The following is a 14,176-nucleotide window of genomic DNA, read 5'->3' on the forward strand; positions in this document are numbered from 1 at the left end:
CTGTTATAATTGCAGTTCATAGGTTCAGAAACACTCACTGTATATGTTGAAGTGAGAACATAGTGACATAAAGATTGATATGTATGCAATGAATTTAATGGATGGAATAGAGAGACAAGCGACTGAGGGTGCCCTGGCTAAATATCCACAATTCACATGTCTCCTCTCCTTTAGCCCTACTTCCCGAAGTAACCTTTGTTTTAGACATCACCCAAAGTAGCCTAATCGATCAAGAGGAAATTTACATGCATAGGAAGGAAACAATCAGAAAAAAATATTCTTCAAAACAAAGAAAACCTATACTGTTATGATTGCAGTTCATAGGTTCAGAAACACTCACTGTATTCTTAACTGGGCTAGATAAGCATTGTACAACCAATGGGATTCCACCACATTGAGTAATAACAGAAGCATTTGCTGGATCTGCACGATAAATACAAAATAAGATGACCGCGTCGAAAAAATATGTTTGATAAGTTGAATAAGTGCCTTGCATGCTTCACAATAATAAAAAATTCCGCAGAATTCAAGGCATTAGATTGCTCACCAACACATGAATTACATATTCCACCAACGCCGAACTCAACAAGTCTTTCATTTGGTTCCGTAATGCAGTCCAAGAACAACTCGAGAATATTCAGCTGAGAGAACAGAACATATATACCGTCTCATTGAATAGGAAAGTACCAGAACAGTGCTGACAAAAAAATGCAGCAATTGACCGAAACAAAAGGCATGTGGAATCATCAACCTGGCGCATAAAGGCGTAGTTATAAGGGTCATATGCGAAATTTGACAAGTTTGCAACAATTCTCTCCTTGTACCCTGAAACAAAAATAAATAAATTGATGAATTTGGTGAGCACATAATATGATACAGTAAATAACACTGAAGCTGTGGTGTTTCACCGACAAAGTGGAGCTATCTTCATACCATATGATAATTCCCAAACCTTTGATGTGCTGTCTAGTCGACAGCGTCACTAGAGCCTATGCATCAACCTTACAACCCCTTTTGTTTTGCTTAGAATGTGTCGTTTGGAACTTCACTACTTCATTAAGTTGTTTGTTTTGGCCCCAATACAGTGGTCTTTACTGAGTGGCGACGAAATTCAGTTTCGCAGCACAATCTGCTGACAACGATTTCTACGATAATTCCAACTGAACTCAGCTTCTGATTTCAGTTCCACCTAAACCAATACACCGAATTCTAGTAGAAAAAGGCAGAAATTTGACCCTGGTGCAAGCCTAAGAAAGAAGAACGAATCAGCCAACATATTTTTACCTTCATCCGTGGAGTCCTGGAACTGGGTCACAAGATCCTGAGGAAATTCGTGATTACGAGTACGTTAACCAGTTATAACAATCGCGGGAGGAATTAGCAGACCCCGGGCGATCCCCGACTGAGAAGACGGGGAGGAGGCGAACCTGAAGGTACTGGTCTCTCGGAGTGCCGCCGCGGCCAGTGCGCTCGACCTGTCGCTGCGCGTTCGTGAACATCTCCTCTCCGCAGTCCCTTTCCTCCCTCCAGCTGCCTCCGGCGTGCGCGGTCGCTCGCCGTCGCCGGCGACGATTCCTCGCTCTTTTATTTTAGCGTAGACGATTCCTCACGTCAGTCAGCAGTGCGCAATGTGCTGCTGCTTGCAGATGCAGCGGGGGCCGAGACAGAGGAGGGGCGGGAGGGACAGAGGAGGTGGACCGGCAGGAGGCAGCGGAGCAAGGTGCCGCGGCGAGCTGGAGAGCGGGGAGGGGAGGGGAAGCGGCAACTGGAGGGCCCGGTGAGGGGGTGGTGCGGCACGTCGCGGGGAGGGACGGGAAAGGGCGGCGCCTCTCGGAACGAGATCGTCTAGCTAGCGTAGCTATTTCTCCGTCAGAGGGACGTCGGACGCCGCTGGCCGTGCATCACGTATCGGACGGCGACCATTTTATTTTTTAGCACAAGGCGACGGTGACCTCGTTCACTCCAGTGGCCACGAAGACCAGCAGCCCATACGGCCCATCATCTATCGCTCTCGCTGGGTTCGCTCCGCCGGCAGCGAATACGCGAAATCACTAATAATTAAATTAAGGAGTACCTGTGAGTTTTTTCTTTTTTCGTAGATCCGTTTATTCAAAACGGTTTATCTCTTAAACCGTGCGTCCAAATCTCGAACCGTTTTCACCATTGGATTCCTCGTGTCGAGATCTTCAAAACTAGATTTCATGTTGATAGGTTTTGTGATGTAGGGCGGAACCCTAGGTGGCCGATCTTTCACGAAAGGAGCGGGTCCCTACGAAGAACGTGATGAACACAAGGGGAAACACGAGAGGAACACGAGAGAAATCACTCAACCGACAAGAATAGATCACACATGCGCTAGATCGATGAACACAAAGGTAAGATACAAGATCCAAATCCAACAAAGGACGATACAAAGGTAACCGGTTCTTCTCCGTAAGGAGGTCTTGATGGGGGCCACCCAAGAGGGGGCCTTGAATCCAAGGTGATCTTCTCCGAAGAGGGGCCGCAGTCTCTCTCGAGGAGGAGATCCGATATGGATGAGCAAAGCTCTCTCTCTAAATGAACTAATCCTTTGCTAACCCTAGAAAGAGGAAGGGGATGGAGTATATATAGTCTAGGGGGGCGAAGAGGTACATGGGCTTCGGCCCTTTACTGTGCACAGACAGGCGGAGCCGGATGTCCGGGCGTCGGGCCGGATGTCCGGGGCTTCAGGAGGGGCCGGATGTCTGGGCTGGGGGCCGGATGTCCTGGCTGGCGGTGCAAAACTTCTGTAGTCTCTGGATAGGCGGGGTCGGATGTCCGGCGAAGGGGCCGGATTTCCGGGCTTTCGGGAGGAGCCGGATGTCCGGGGCATGGGGCCGGATGTCCGGGCCTTGTAGCACTTCTGCGGCTGGGTTGCTGCTGTTGTTGGTATCTTCAGGGGCCGGATGTCCGGGGCCTGGAAGGTGAACTTGCCCGTTTCCGTTGGTTCTCTTCATCCATGGACTTGGCGGCTTGTCCGTCTTCACATGCATCTTCGTGAGGGTCCTCTTGACACCTGATCATGCATGGTATATCGGACTTAGGTAGTAGCCATGTCTCGAGTGGATCATATGTGATATCACTAAGGAAGGAAGTCACCTCGTTCTCGAGAGCTCTAGCTCATGCTCGTGTCATGGGTCCTCTTGGCTCTTGATGAGACGATGGTAGGTCCATGGGGATGATCGTAGGATGCTCCGCATCATCTCCCCTCCCTTGGGAAAGATCCGACCTCGGATCGAAATCCTCATCACCATGGTACGGGGAGAGATCTTTGATGTTGAAGATGTCGCTCACGGAGTACTTGTCGCGTGGGATGTCGATCTTGTATGCGTTGTTGTTGTAGCGTGCAAGCACCTTGAAGGGTCCATCGGCTCGGGGTAGTAGCTTGGACTTGCGTTCATTGGGGAAGCTATCCTTGCGAAGGTGTAGCCACACAAGATCTCCAACATTGAACATCATGGGATGCTTGTTGACGTTGAGCTTGGTCGTGAGTCGTTGTACTTGGCGCTCGATGGTGTTCCTTGTATCTTCATGCATCTTCTTGAGGAAGTTGACTCGGGCACTCGCGTCCATGTTTGTGCGCTCTTGTAGCGGTAGAGGTAGAATGTCCAATGGTGACAATGGGTTGAAGCCATAGATGACCTCGAAGGGGGACTTGCCGGTAGTCGAATGTCTTGCACGGTTGTAGGCGTACTCGGCGATAGGTAGGCACTCCTCCCACTTCTTGATGTTCTTCTTTATCAACACGCGTAGTAGAGTGGAGAGCGTGCGGTTCGTCACCTCCGTTTGGCCGTCGGTTTGTGGATGGTATGCCGAGAGAACAAAAGCTTGATTCCGAGCTTGGCGCACAAGGTCTTCCAAAAGTAACTCAAGAACTTGACGTCGTGGTCCGAGACAATCGTCTTTGTCACTCCATGAAGTCGCAAGATTTCCCTACAAAACAAATTTGCAACATGTGAAGCATCGTCTCTCTTGTTGCAAGGAATGAAATGAGCCATTTTGGAGAATCGGTCCACAACAACAAAAACGAAATCCTTGCCATTTCTGGTTCTAGGCAAACCAAGCACAAAGTCCATGCTAATATCTTCCCATGGTTTATATGGAATTGGAAGTGGCATATAGAGGCCATGAGAGTGGGCTTTAGACTTAGCTTTGCGACATGTAGAGCATCGGTTGGTGAAGCGATTGACGTCGCGAAACATCTTGGGCCAAAAGTAGTTCTTGGAGAGCGTAGCAAATGTCTTGTCGCGTCCAAAGTGTCCCATGAGTCCGCCTCCATGAGATTCCTGCAAAAGCAACAAGCGAAGAGAGGACTCGGGAATTCAAAGTTTGTTAGCTCTCATAAGATATCCATCTTTGATGTAGTATCGATCCCAAGAAGTATGCGTCAAACACTTGGCATAAGGAATAGAAAATGTAGGATCATGCTCATACAAGTCTTTTATGTGCTCAAAACCAATGACATTGAACTCAAGTTGAGTGACAAGCATGCATATACGGGAAAGTGCATCCACCACAACATTTTCCTTACCTTTAATATACTTGATGACATAAGGAAAAGACTCAATAAACTCACTTCATTTAGCATGACGCTTGTTCAACTTAGTTTGACCCTTAAGGTATTTAAGTGTTTCATGGTCGGTATGGATGATGAACTCATGAGGGCGAAGGTAATGTTTCCATTCATACAAAACTCGCACTAAAGCATATAGCTCTTTGTCATAGATGGGGTAATTGAGTTGCGCTCCGGAGAGTTTCTCACTAAAGTATGCAATGGGGCGCTTCTCTTGTGTTAACACACCTCCTATGCCATTACCACTAGCATCGCAATGAATTTCAAAAGGTTTGTCAAAGTTGGGTAATGCAAGCACGGGGGCATGAGTAAGCAAATTCTTAAGCTCATTGAAAGCGATATCTTGGGATGTTCCCCAAACAAACGGTGCATTTTTCTTACTCAAAGCATGCAAAGGTGAAGCAATGGTGCTAAAATCCTTCACAAATCTACGGTAGAAACCGGCTAAACCAAGAAAACTACGCACTTGTTGCAAATTGGTTGGTTGGGGCCAAGTTTTAATAGCATTGATCTTAGATTCATCAACATGAACACCCGTAGAAGATACTACGAAACCCAAGAAAACAAGCTTATCGACGCCAAATAGGCATTTTTCCATATTAGCATAAAGTTGCTCTTTTCGAAGAGTTTGTAGCACGGTGCGAAGGTGGGTGACATGCTCTTTGAGAGATTTGCTAAAAACGAGGATGTCATCAAAGTAGACAACAACAAATTCACCAATGTAAGGGCGAAACACATAATGCATAAGACGCATGAAGGTACCGGGTGCTTCCGATAAACCCATAGGCATGACTAACCACTCATATAGACCAAACTTTGTTTTGAAAGCGGTTTTCCATTCATCACCCTCTTGTATGCGGATTTGATAGTAACCACTTTTAAGATCAATTTTGGAAAAGATAGTGGCACCGCAAAGTTCATCAAGCATATCATCAAGGCATGGAATGGGGTACCTATATCGAACGGTGATAGCATTGATAGGTCTACAATCGGAGCACATGCGAAAGCTACCGTCTCGTTTTGGCACAAGAATGACCGGTACGGCACAAGGACTCAAACTTTCACGCACATGACCATGGTCTATGAGATGCTTTACTTGCCTTTGTATTTCTTTGGTTTCTTCGGGGTTGACGTGGTAGGGAGCTTTGTTTGGAAGCGGCGCTCCGAGGATGAGATCAATTCGGTGCTCAATGCCTCGTAGTGGAGGTAGACCCGGAGGTAGCTCATAGGGGAAAACATCTTGGAATTCCTGCAATAAAGAAGATAACACTAGAGGAAGATTGTGAGAGTTGTTAGTTTTTGGTGCCTCGTCCTTGCACAATAGGACATAGTGTAGGACACTTGATGGGTTCTCACACACTTCTCTCATCTCACGTTTGGTGGCAAAGAGAACTAAGGTTTTCTTGTCGCTCATCGTGGAGGCACTCAATTTGGGCTTGTGGCGCTCACTCTCTTTTTGGTGGTTCGCTCTCTCACTATTCTCTCCACGATGGGTGTTTTGCTTGTCGGTGAGCACTTGGCTTGGAGACATAGGACGTAGCACAAACTCTTTCCCTTTCATCTTGAAGCTATAGTGATTTGTACGTCCATTGTGAATGACACGTCGGTCAAATTGCCATGGCCGTCCAAGAAGGAGGTGGCACACGGTCATCGGAAGGACATCACACTCCAAAGTGTCTTCATAGGCGCCGATCTTGAAAGAGACTTGTACTCTATGCTCGACATGGATGGTGCCGGTGTCGCTTAGCCATTGAACCTTGTAGGGGTGAGGGTGCTTCATCTTGACCAATTGGAGTTTGGAGCATAGTTCTTCACTTGCTAAGTTATGGCAACTACCTCCATCGATGATGACCTTAACGGACCGTCCATTGATGCCGGCCTTTGTGTGGAAAATATGGCATCTTTGATCTTCGTCTTGTTGATGTTGAAGAGTCAAGATCTTGGAGACAACAAGAGCGGGACTTGAGTCTTCATCACAAAAGATGTGATCATCTTCTTCTTCAATGTTCACTTGTCGGTGCATGGCCACTTGCTCAAGGGCTTCCATTTCTCCTTCACTCATGGAGTCATAGGTTCCGTCGTCGTTGAGGATCATGGTGCGCTTGTTTGTGCACTCGAAGGACTTGTGGCCTCGGCCTCCGCATGTGAAACATTTGATGGAACTTGTCTTTATGGTCTCATCGGTTGGGGTAGATGATGATGAAGCTTTCTTGGAGTTGCTTGTAGTAGGAGGACGACTTGAGCTTGTCGAAGCTTTCTTGTAACTTGACTTGTCGCCGTTGCTTGTAGTGGGAGTCGTCGAAGCTTGATTGTTGGAGAGGCCATAGGACTTGGATGAGAACTTGGCATACTTGAAGTCATCTTGTACTTGTCGTTCCGCTTTGGTAGCTTGATGCACTAGCTCGATGAGGTTCGAGTATGGTTGGAAGTCGGCAATCTTCTTGATAGGGTGATTGAGTCCATTCAAGAAACGCACCATAGTTTGCTCATCATCTTCTTTGACATTGGCTCGTATCATGGCAATCTCCATTTCCTTATAGTATTCTTCAACGCTCTTGGTTCCTTGCTTGAGTTGTTGGAGTTTCTTGAAGAGGTCGCGGTTGTAGTAGTTTGGCACGAATCGTGCCCTCATGACATCCTTCATTTGTGCCCAAGTGGTGATGGGTGGTTCACCTCTTGCCACTTGGCGCTCAATGACTTGTTCCCACCAAATGAGGACGTAGTCTTGGAATTCGAGGGATGCCATTGCGATCTTCTTCTCTTCTTCGTAGTTGTGCAAGCGGAAGATTTTTTCAACCTTCAATGCCCATGATATGTATTCTTCGGGGTCATTGCTTCCGGTAAACTTGGGCATGGTGAACTTTAGCTTGCCATATCGTTGCTCGTCATTGTGTTGGGGTCGGGGATGATGACGCCCATGTCGGTGAGGATTGACAATCTCATGTTGCTCTTGGCGAGGAGGGTTGTCTTCCTCATGTTGCTCTTGGCGAGGAGGGTTGTCGACCTCATGTTGCTCTTGGCGAGGAGGGGTCCATTGTCTTCTTGCTCTCGATGGACTTGACGTTCTTGTCTCGCTTGAGTAGGAGCTTGTCTATCTTGACGAGGAGCTTGTCGATGCACACGTGCTTGGAAAATCCTTTCTTGAGCTTCGTCGCGAAGTGCTTCTTGATGTAGTCGAGCTTGTCGGCCTCGATTGGCTACGGCACAACTTGAATCTTGAAGGGCACGTTGCGCCTCAAGTGCTTGAGCTTCACGTAGTTGTTGTTCTTGACGTTGCGCCTCGGCGTCTTGTGCATCTTGATGTTGTCGCGCTCGCTCCTCTTGTTCTTGTTGTCGTTGGCGTTGCCATTCTTGTGCTCGTGCGAAAGCAGCTTGGTTTTGACGATGTCGATGTGCTTGAGAGTCGGTGTCGTGTAGAGGATTGCGGTTAGCTTGACGGTCTTGACGCGCGGTACGACGAAGAGTGTTCGATGTCGGTGTACTTGAACCGGAGAGGGTGTCTTCGGAGTGTCGACTTGAGCGGCTCCGTCTTGACGAGGACGAAGTTGTAGAAGAGCGGACCATCATGGTTCGGATATCTTCTTTGAGGGAACTCATGGATGTGTCGAAGTAGTCTCTTGTACGTTGCTCGGATTGTCGTAGGTCGGTGGCGAGATTGTCAATGCGGTCGCCCAAAGCAAGTTGTTCTTGATGTTGTGACGCCCCCGATCCGACCGTACACTAATCATGCACGCAAATGTGTACGATCAAGATCAGGGACTCACCGGAAGATATCACAACACAACTCTACAACATAAATAAGTCATACAAGCATCATAATACAAGCCAGGGGCCTCGAAGGCTCGAATACAAGTGCTCGATCATAGATGAGTCAGCGGAAGCAACAATTTTTGAGTACAGACATAAGTTAAACAAGTTTGCCTTAAGAAGGCTAGCACAAACTAGGATACAGATCGAAAGAGGCGCATGCCTCCTGCCTGGGATCCTCCTAAGCTACTCCTGGTCGTCGTCAGCGGGCTGCACGTAGTAGTAGGCACCTCCGGTGTAGTAGGAGTCGTCGTCGACGGTGGCGTCTGGCTCCTGGCTCCAACATCTGGTTGCGACAACCAGGTAGAATGGAAAGGGGGAAAAGAGGGAGAAAAGCAATCGTGGGTACTCATCCAAAGTACTCGCAAGCAAGGATCTACACTACATATGCATGGGTATATGTGTAAAGGGCCATTTCGGTGGACTGAACTGCAACATGCCAGAATAAGAGGGGGATAGCTAATCCTGTCGAAGACTACGCTTCTGGCCACCTCCGTCTTGCAGCATGTAGAAGAGAGTAGATGGTAAGTTCACGAAGTAGCATCGCATAGCATAATCCTACCCGGCGATCCCCTCCTCGTCGCCCTGTTAGAGAGCGATCACCGGGTTGTATCTGGCACTTGGAAGGGTGTATTTTATTAAGTATTCGGTTCTAGTTGTCATAAGGTCAAGGTACAACTCCGGGGCGTCCTTTTACCGAGGGACACGGCTATTCGAATAGATAAAATTCCCTGCAGGGGTGCACCAGATAACCCAACACGCTCGATCACATTTGGCCGGACACACTTTCCTGGGTCATGCCTGGCCTCGGAAGATCAACACGTCGCAGCCCCACCTAGGCTCAACAGAGAGGTTAGCACGCCGGTCTAAATCCTATGCGCGCAGGGGTCTAGGCCCATCGCCCATTGCACACCTGCACGTTGCGTACGCGGCCGGAAGCAGACCTAGCCCCCTTAATACAAGCGCGAGCTTACGGTCCAATGCGGCGCGCGCCACTCAGTCGCTGACGTAAAAAAGAGCTTCGGCTGATACCACGACGCCGAGTGCCCATAACTGTTCCTGCGTAGTTGGTTAGTGCGTATAGACCAAATGGCCAGACTCGGATCAAATACCAAGATCTCGTTAAGCGTGTTAAGTATCCGCGAACACCGACCAGGGCCAGGCCCACCTCTCTCCTAGGTAGTCTCAACCTGCCCTGTCGCTCCGCCACAAAGTAATAGTCGGGGGCCGTCAGGAACCCAGGCCCACCTCTACCGGGATGGAGCCACGTGTCCTTTCAGCCCCCTCATCAGAACCACTTGCGGGTACTCAACGAGCTGACCCGACTTTAGTCACCACATGTGTCATGTATATAAAGTATATAGTATATACCCATGATCACCTCCCGAAGTGAGCACGGCCCAGTAGTATAGCATGGAAGACGGACAAGAGTGTAGGGCCACTGATGGAACACTAGCATCCTATACTAAGCAGTAGGATAGCAGGTAAGGGTAACAACTGTAGCAACAATGACAGGCTATGCAACAGAATAGGATTAACCGAAATCAGTAACATGCTATACTACTCTAATGCAAGCAGGATAGAGAAGAATAGGCGATATGTGGTGATCAAGGGGGGGGGGCTTGCCCGGTTGCTCTGGCAAGAAGGAAGGGTCGTCAACACCGTAGTCGAACTGGGGGTCGCCGGCAGTCTCGGGGTCTACCGGAAAGAAGTAACATAATAAATAACAGAGCAATCAAAGCAACACAAAGCATAACATGGTGATACGCAGTGCTAGGGGTGACCTAACGCGGTAAGAGGTGATACCGGCGAAGGGGGAAAACAACCGGGAAAGTATCCCCGGTGTTTCGCGTTTTCGGACAGGTGAATCGGAGGGGGAAAGTTGCATGTTCGCTATGCTAGGGATGTGTGGCGGACGAACGGGCTGCGTATCCGGATTCGTCTCGTCGTTCTGAGCAACTTTCATGTACAAAGTTTTCCCATCCGAGTTACGGATTATTTAATATTAATTTTCAAAGTTTTAATAAATTTTCTATAAGTTGTTTAAATTATTTATCAAAATATTTTAAAAGTAATTTCCTAGGTGTACTCGAAAAGGTACCCAGCAGAACAGCACAGAGGCTGACCGGTGGGGCCCTGGTCAACTGTCCAGTCAACATTTGACTGGACCGTTGACTGGTCAAACCGCGAACAGTGTACAGGGGGCCCGCATGTCATTCTCTTTGGTAATTTTACACTGATTTAACATTTACACTAAGCAGCGGACCCCATTTGTCATTGAGTGATCTATTTATCAAACTTTTAATTAACCCCAGTGATGTTAATTAGGACGGTGGGGTTCGATTTCAGTGGGAGTTAGCGGCTGGATTAGTGCTTAACTAAACAGTTATTGACCCGGGCCCACGCGTCACAAGATACTAGCCAGATTCTAACGCATGCGCGTGCTGGTGCACGCCGGCGACCAGCAGAGGCAACGGTGGCCCACCGGAGGCGCTCTCCGGCGACCAAACGAGCGGTGGGCGCCACCTACATGAGGTGCACGACGCGCCGAGGGGGAGCAGGGTGCGGCCCCGGACAGGAGCAACGCCGGCGAGGCGCGGGCATGCCGGGGCGGCCGGGCACGGCCGGTGCGGGATTGGGTGAGGCCAGCCACGAGCGACGGGGTCGAGCGGGCACGAGGAGCTGCAGGCGGCGTGCGGAAGTAGAGAGGGAAGATGGGAAGCGGCGGCTCCTGCTTGCTGCTCGGTGGAGGTCCAGGGGCGACGAGGTGGAGCAGGAGCGAACAAAGGGAGGAGAGGCTGCGAGGGGGGTCAGGTGCTCGGGCTCGGGCTTGAGGCGCCTCGCCTCTGTTCTCGGTGTGCGGCGGCGCGAGAGGGAGTGGGGAGAATCGGGGGAGTGGGTGGTAGCATGCAGTTAGGTTAGGGTTGGGGGGGTAAGTAGGCCCCAGGCTGGGCCGGCCTGGTGTAGTGGCCAGCTGGGCCACTTGGCCCAGCAGGGGTGGTTGTTTCTGTTTTTTTTCTATTTCTATTTTATTTCTGGTTCCTTTTATGTTTAGTTTTATAAACTATAAAAATAGTCTCTAAGTTAGCATTACTAAATATAATACTACCGCTACAATTTGGTTACCCCATAGAAAGTAGTTTAACATTTTATAAATTATAAAAGGCTTTTAATAATTGTTATGTTGTTGTTTTATTTATTTTTAAGCATTTAAGCATTTTATAACAAAGTGGTTTCTTCACCATATTTACTTATGAATTATGTGGCACATATAGAACATTTTAGTTTTAACGTTTGAAAACTTTTGTTGTTTGCCTTTAATTTAATTTTGAATTTGAATCAGTTTTGAACTAACCCGAGATTAACTACAGTGATAGAGGTGACGTGGCATCATTAGCAAGGAATTACTGTAGTCTAATTATTCGGGCGTCACAGATGCAAAGCCCGATGTGCACCAAATAGTTGAGTCTTGGTGACGTAGGATGACATGTCGTCGTCTTGCTCCAAGAAGAGTGGGTTGGTAGAAGTACTTGGCCTATCCATCATTCCAAACAAAGATATTATGAGTGGGAGAAAGAGAAGAACCAATACCAAATGTACCTTGACCGGTGTTGAAAATGGATCAAAGATCACTCCAATGTGTAGCAAGGAAATAGCACAATTGGTACCAATTCTTGTCGGTTCTCACACCTACACAAGTAAAAGCTTATGGTGGAGCTTGGTTAGGATGGTGGCACAAAAATTTGATGTAATTGTAAGTGAGACTCAATAATGTTGGAAAAGATTCGCGACTTGTAAATGCAACAAGTAGACCAATAGCAAGATATGGTACACGGAAACACACACGCAAATAGATAAGTGGGGTTGAGCAACCAAGGATGAGCCAAAATGTGGAAACCACCAAGATGCTCTTGTTGCACAACACTAGAGAGACGCTAGCACGATTGCACAATAGGCGGATACGAGCTTGTGCACAACCTACTAAGCAAAAATGCAACGACTTCTATCCCAAGTATGCTATATGTATGATGTTTCTATGCTTTTGATCCAAGATGATCGAGTATGACAATCTTAATGTTGTATGATGCTATGGTTCTTGCTTATAAGCTCTTTGCTTATCTTTCCCTTTTGCTTAAAAGCTTGTTTGGCTCTTTGTTATTTGAGCTCTTTTCTCATGCAATGCTTCACGAACCAAGATAGCAATTGTGTATGCGAAGACAACTTTGTGACACAAGAGATGATACCAAGGTATGTAACACGATGATGGTATGTAAGCTATGGGAAGTATGACCACTAATGTGCACAAGTCACGTTGCCGGCAATACTCAAAGGCTAGTCTCGATGGGTAAGCTACGCAAAAGTAAGGCCATGGGGTTATCAATGCAAATGCAAGAGAGTATGATGATATCACGATACCAAGATGATAGTAAGTGAAAGTGATACCAAAGTGATGTAGCCGTTCGTAGTAGTCGTTGGCGAAGATGAGCGGTGGTGATGTTGATGCCGAACCGTACCTAGATAGCCGAAACACAATAGGACACGGAAACCACAACTCAAATTCTCAAAGCAAAACGGGTCAAAATTGTCAGAGTTGATAGCGGGAAAGGCTATATGGTGGTGCTATCGGAAGTGGTGGTGGTATGCGGAAGTGTATGTGGGCACCGGGACAAAATTTGGCGAGGGTTAGGCGGTAAACGGAGTGGGGGATGGAAATTTTGCTGTCAGGGGCCGGATGTCCGGGCTGATGGCCGGATGTTCGGGGCAGGCCGGATGTCCGGGCTGTCGGGCCGGATGTCCGGGCTCGGGATCCGTGGATGAACTCGAAGAACACCGCGTGGACAGGTCAAATCTGGGGCAAAATTCGGGAGATTTTGTGGATGGAATTTGGGGAAAAGATGGGGGGAAAGCTAGATCTACCTGCAACACACGAAATCCGCGGATCAAATCCAACAAAACTTCATCACACCAACAAATCACAAAAAAAATTGGGGCTATTTTTGTGGGGCAATTTTCGGATTAGGACGAAAAACAACAAAATTAAGCTAGAAAACAAAGAGAGGGGGCTCCGAAATCATGATCAACGTGGCTCATGATACCAAGATGATGTAGGGCGGAACCCTAGGTGGCCGATCTTTCACGAAAGGAGCGGGTCCCTACGAAGAACGTGATGAACACAAGGGGAAACACGAGAGAAATCACTCAACCGACAAGAATAGATCACACATGCGCTAGATCGATGAATACAAAGGTAAGATACAAGATCCAAATCCAACAAAGGACGATACAAAGGTAACCGGTTCTTCTCCGTAAGGAGGTCTTGATGGGGGCCACCCAAGAGGGGGTCTTGAATCCAAGGTGATCTTCTCCGAAGAGGGGCCGCAGTCTCTCTCGAGGAGGAGATCCGATATGGATGAGCAAAGCTCTATCTCTAAATGAGCTAATCCTTTGCTAACCCTAGAAAGAGGAAGGGGATGGAGTATATATAGTCTAGGGAGGCGAAGAGGTACATGGGCTTCGGCCCTTTACTGTGCGCAGACAGGCGGAGCCGGATGTCCGGGCGTCGGGCCGGATGTCCGGGATTCAGGAGGGGCCGGATGTCCGGGCTGGGGGCCGGATGTCCGGGCTGGCGGTGCAAAACTTCTGTAGTCACTGGATAGGCGGGGTCGGATGTCCGGCGAAGGGGCCGGATTTCCGGGCTTTCGGGAGGAGCTGGATGTCTGGGCTGGGGGCCGGATGTCCTGGCTGGCGGTGCAAAACTTCTGTAGTCTCTGGATA

The 14,176-nt window shown here is 48.4% G+C and overlaps 1 protein-coding gene across 5 annotated transcripts in view; it reads right to left on the reverse strand.

Annotated features, from left to right (window-relative positions):
* Positions 1-1,884, reverse strand: part of LOC123181458 (armadillo repeat-containing protein 7) — an 11,528-nt gene extending 9,644 nt beyond the window's left edge. For 2 of the 5 annotated variants that reach the window (XR_006491737.1, XM_044593715.1), the window contains exons 1-5: positions 1,428-1,877; positions 1,285-1,321; positions 752-825; positions 548-641; positions 341-423 (exon numbers count right to left, since the gene is read on the reverse strand). Coding sequence is in view for 2 of the 5 variants with exons in the window: in XM_044593715.1 (XP_044449650.1) it covers positions 341-423; positions 548-641; positions 752-825; positions 1,285-1,321; positions 1,428-1,499 (360 nt within the window). In the remaining 3 variants the exon portion in view is untranslated. Of the gene's footprint in view, positions 1-38; positions 222-340; positions 424-547; positions 642-751; positions 826-1,284; positions 1,322-1,427 lie in introns of all 5 variants that reach the window. The other 3 variants (XR_006491736.1, XM_044593716.1, XR_006491738.1) reach the window with 2 other exon arrangements.
* Positions 1,885-14,176: the final 12,292 nt, after the last annotated feature.

Source organism: Triticum aestivum, chromosome 1D (assembly GCF_018294505.1).
Source record: "Triticum aestivum cultivar Chinese Spring chromosome 1D, IWGSC CS RefSeq v2.1, whole genome shotgun sequence".
Classification (NCBI taxonomy): domain Eukaryota; kingdom Viridiplantae; phylum Streptophyta; class Magnoliopsida; order Poales; family Poaceae; genus Triticum; species Triticum aestivum.